Here is a 4,372-nt window from a genome sequence, read left to right as displayed (position 1 = left end):
GCACCCAGCGCGGCCGTCACCTACGAGACGTGTTGGGGCTACTACGACGTGAGCGGCCAGTACGACAAGGAGTTCGAGTGTAACAACAGCGAGAGCGGCTACCTGTACTGCTGCGGCACCTGCTACTACCGCTTCTGCTGCAAGAAGCGCCACGAGAAGCTGGACCAGCGCCAGTGCACCAACTACCAGAGCCCGGTGTGGGTGCAGACGCCCAGCACCAAGGTGGTGTCGCCGGGGCCCGAGAACAAGTACGACCCGGAGAAGGACAAGACCAACTTCACCGTCTACATCACCTGCGGGGTGATCGCCTTGGTCATCGTGGCTGGCGTCTTCGCCAAGGTGTCCTATGACAAGGCCCACCGCCCTCCACGGGAGATGAACATCCACAGGTGAGAAGGACCGCCCGGGCCAGCCCCCTGTCCCCCAGTCTCCCCGTGGTCTCGCTCCTCTGGACGAGTTTCCTTTTTCCCCCGTCACTCTTCCCAACGCCGCTTCCGGTCTGTCTTCCCAAGACAGTTTCACCTTCACTTCTTTGTACATGCGATAAATCAGGCTGCTGTACCCTCTTCTCCATGTTTTCAAAACTGGGAAAGCAGTTGTGAAAAGTTGTAAAGCAGTGGTAAGGGGATTTGCAAAGTAAGAATTGGTCGAGTCCCCAAAGTTGGATTCTAAGAATGTGACAAATTGTGTAATGATGGACGGAGGTCCAGGATTCTGTTTTCAGTGCATGTGGCCACTTTGATGTAGGGTCTTGTGGCATTTGGTTTTCTGAGTCAAACAAGAGCACCATCTTCAGTATGGGAAACTGACCTATGTTGGAACCTTACTGGAGAGAGTACTGAATGATTTCGTGAAGCACGGGCGGTTTGTGAGTGTGCTAGGGGTGGGGGTGATGTAGAAAGGATGCTTCTGGAGGAAGAAGGAATGAATAAAGGTTTCTCCATTCCGTGGTGACCAAGCGCAGATGGCGTCTCTTCCTTGTACCCTGCCAAGTGAGATGCTTATCTTTCCTGCTGAGACCAGAAGACTTGTTCTTTTAAACCCTGTAGGCAGAGCTGAGCTAACACTTCTTGCCACAGTTAAACCTGGTGGGACATCTTTCACTGCTTACATTGGGGAGGGTGTGGGGGCGGCCCCCTCACTGGCAGCGTGTGCCAGCAGCTCAAATGTGGTTGTCTATAGTCCACCTTCACCTGCCTCCCAGCCTCCCAGCAAGCCCTTTGAGAAGTGACAGTGAGAGGACCTCAGAAACCCGAGTTGTCTGCTTACAACTCCAGGAAGGACACACGCAAGGAATGGAAACTAGTGTTGCCCCCAGCTCCCTCTTGACGGATGGCTAGACATGGTTTAGTGGAGTCCTTTCAGGGAACACATCCTGCCCCAAGAGATGGCTCTGTTTCTGGCACATCGTGTGGTCACTGGCCTAGTCACCATGACCACGCCCCAGGCAGGTGGTGCATCTGCGTTTGCCCAGCAGGCCCCCACCCTAAGCCACATACCCTTAGCTCATCTTAGCACCCTGTGTGCTATCCTTTTGTCCTGAAAACCTCCTTCTCTTGCTTTTGTGGATATTAATCACCTGCACTTTGGTGAAGGGAGAGAAAGGCATATAGAAATTTCTGGACACCCTGAAAGAACTGATTAATTTTTTTCCCTTGATAACGTGGGTGGTGAGAAAAGATGATACTCCCTGGCGAGTTTTCTTGAGTCAAATCCACCGAGTGTGGGTACTCCAGTACTGACAAACTCGGGTATTAGATTTGGGCTGCTTCCAAAAGGAGGTTCTTTTATTGCCCCCAGTCATCACCCTGAGGTGCCACCCCATCTCTCTCTCAGGTGCTAAAGTTTTACTCAGCATCTCTTCTGCCCCTGGGCTGGCCTTGGGCACTGACAGGAATTGTGAGAACTGTGGTCAGTTGAGGCTCCCAAATGCAGAGGGCAGGTAGGAAGGTGAGGTGTGTGAAGGTGAGTTTTATATGATGAACATCTCTTTCTCTCTCTCTCTGCTCCCTGGAAAGCAGAGAAGGAACTGTGTGAGGGGAAGCTCCCTCCTGAAGCAGACATTCTAATCCTTATTTTCTGCTCCACCTTTGCCTCAAGTCTTGGTCTTCTTCCTCCTCCTGTAGTCCTGGCATCTCCTCAAGCCTCCGGCTGGTTGATTCCCTCATATCTTTCTTTGGGTTTCTGTCTTCCCTGAGTCAGAGTTCTGTGCACTTTGAGAAAGCTGTGCCTTGCCCTGACCGTGCCACCTCATACTGAGTTTGTTCATGTTCCCCTGGGATGATACTGAGCTCAGTGTCCTCAGATGCTGGGAGCAAGATATTTGGATTCTGGCTTTGGTATGAGTTATATGGGCTGTAACCCTGGTGATGTCACTGACCCCCTAGGTGTTTTCTCCCCTCCTCACCACGCTAACCACCCCCCTCTTCAACTGGGGTGATTATGGTGATGCCTTAGGGCAGTTTCTCTCTCCACTTGGGGGAGAGGGATGACTGGGAAGGGAGATGGATTCCAGCCCTCAGACCATTATGTAAATATGGGATGTTTCTCAAGTTCACCTCCTAATTTTATTCAGTTCACAGCACCTCTTCCAGCAGCTGCAGTCTCGTCTGCTCAGTATTTCGGAAACCGTCTTATTGGTGCCTGTTAGGTAGGGGACGATGCCCGTCCCTGTGTGTGGGGGAGAGGAGGGAGCCAGAGACGAGAGTGCCACCTCAGGCCCTCCATGAGTGACCTTGGACAGGTTAGGGAAACTTACTTTTCACTTCTGGGTGACTTGAGCTCAGCAGCATCCCGCTGTGACCTCTTCCTTCAGGGGCATGTTGGGTGAGTGAGCACACTGTGGTGAGTCTCTGTGGACTTGTGGGTGTGAGATACCACACTCTTCTCCCTGTGCTCGGACCTGGGGGTCGCCTCCTGCCATTCCAGGGAAATATTTTTGTTTGTTTGTATAAAAACTTTATTGAGATCTAATTTACATACCATTCAGTGTACCCATGTAAAGTGTACAGTTTAATGGTTTTTGGTATATTCAAAGGGTTGTGCAAGCATTACCATAATGAATTTTATAATATTTTCATCTCTCCACAAAGAAACCCCATACCCATTAGCAGTCATACCCCATTTCCCCCCATTCCCACCCTCAGCCCTAGGAAACTGCCCATCTGTTCCAAAGAGGTTTTTGCACCCACTGTCTTGTTGGGGAGTGGGGGTCAGGAAACGAGGCAGCACCGGGAGAAAGACAAATGTTCACACTGTGGTGAGTTTCCCCAGGGAAAGTGGGGGAGAAGAAAGAACGTGCAGTCTTCCCAGGTCAGGGAAGGAAGTTACATATTCCTTGAAACAGTTCAGCAAAGACATTTACTTTTCGAAAAGGGAAGATGAGCTTATTGCAGTGTGCAGTACGCCCATTAGATGGGAGTTGGGCACAGGGGCCGAGTCTGAGGAAAGAGAACCAGAAGAGGGAGTTCGTGGGAGTGTTAGAAGGGTGTAGGCAGGATGCCCACCCAGAGCAGCCATCCACCTCGCCTCGTTCCCGGCTGGGCAGCCTTTGCGGCCCGGGCACACACAGTCCTTAGGGCAGGACTTCCTTCCACCTCTCTGTCCTGCAGGGAAGAACAGATTAGGTCTTTTCTAGAAGTGATTAGACCTTGCCATCATATTTCTGCAGAAGAAACGTGTGTCTGGAGGGGCAGCTCTCAGCTCTCTGGTAGTTCTAACAGATGAGCGCGAAGTCATAGTCTGTGAGCTAGCCTCGGGGTGAAGGGGACAGGCACAGGGACAGACCTGCACCCTGGATCCAGGAGGCACTGGGCAATGTGTGTCCACCTTTCCCAGCCAGACCCCATTTCCCCCCCAGTATCTCTAACCAGCTTTCCTTCCTCTGCTCCCCAGGCTCAGGCTCAAGCTGACTGACCTCGGCATCCACCGATTTTAATGTTTCATGAGTGGCTCCTGCAGTGCTTCCCTGAGGCTGTTTGTTCAGTGAGGGGCTGATGTCCTCCAAAGGCCTGGGCTCTGCCTAGGAAAAGGGCTAAGAGGCTGGCTCCCTTTGGCGTGATATTCTGTGCTCAATGTCTCACATCCAAACCTGTTCCTCCCTCCTCACCCTGTGTTGATTCATTAGTGTCTTGGAGATGAGAATCATTCTGAGGGAGGAACTGTGTGGCTTTTTTTAAATGGCTAATTAACAGATGGGTCAGGCAGCCATTAGGATGCTGGGGATGCAGTTGGTGAAGTCAAAGCTGACCTGGGTTCTCCTGCTGGCTGCACAGGAGTGGAGGGCTGGCGGAGGGGGTGGGCAGTGGGGGACTCAGCTGTGGGAAGGAAAGCCTGAGAAGACATCATTCGATGTCAGGAGAAAACAGAAGTG

The 4,372-nt window shown here is 51.9% G+C and overlaps 1 protein-coding gene across 1 annotated transcript in view; it reads left to right on the top strand.

Annotated features, from left to right (window-relative positions):
* Nucleotides 1-4,372, top strand: part of SHISA6 (shisa family member 6) — a gene marked incomplete at its 5' end in the record, with an annotated part of 359,526 nt that continues 355,154 nt past the window's right edge. Inside the window, one exon of the mRNA XM_004376194.2 lies at nucleotides 1-389. Coding sequence (XP_004376251.2) covers nucleotides 1-389 — 389 coding nt within the window. The remainder of the gene's footprint in view (nucleotides 390-4,372) is intronic.

The sequence above is a fragment of the Trichechus manatus genome, unplaced genomic scaffold (assembly GCF_000243295.1).
Source record: "Trichechus manatus latirostris isolate Lorelei unplaced genomic scaffold, TriManLat1.0 scaffold00040, whole genome shotgun sequence".
Classification (NCBI taxonomy): domain Eukaryota; kingdom Metazoa; phylum Chordata; class Mammalia; order Sirenia; family Trichechidae; genus Trichechus; species Trichechus manatus.
This window is presented reverse-complemented; position numbering and strand designations above follow the sequence as displayed.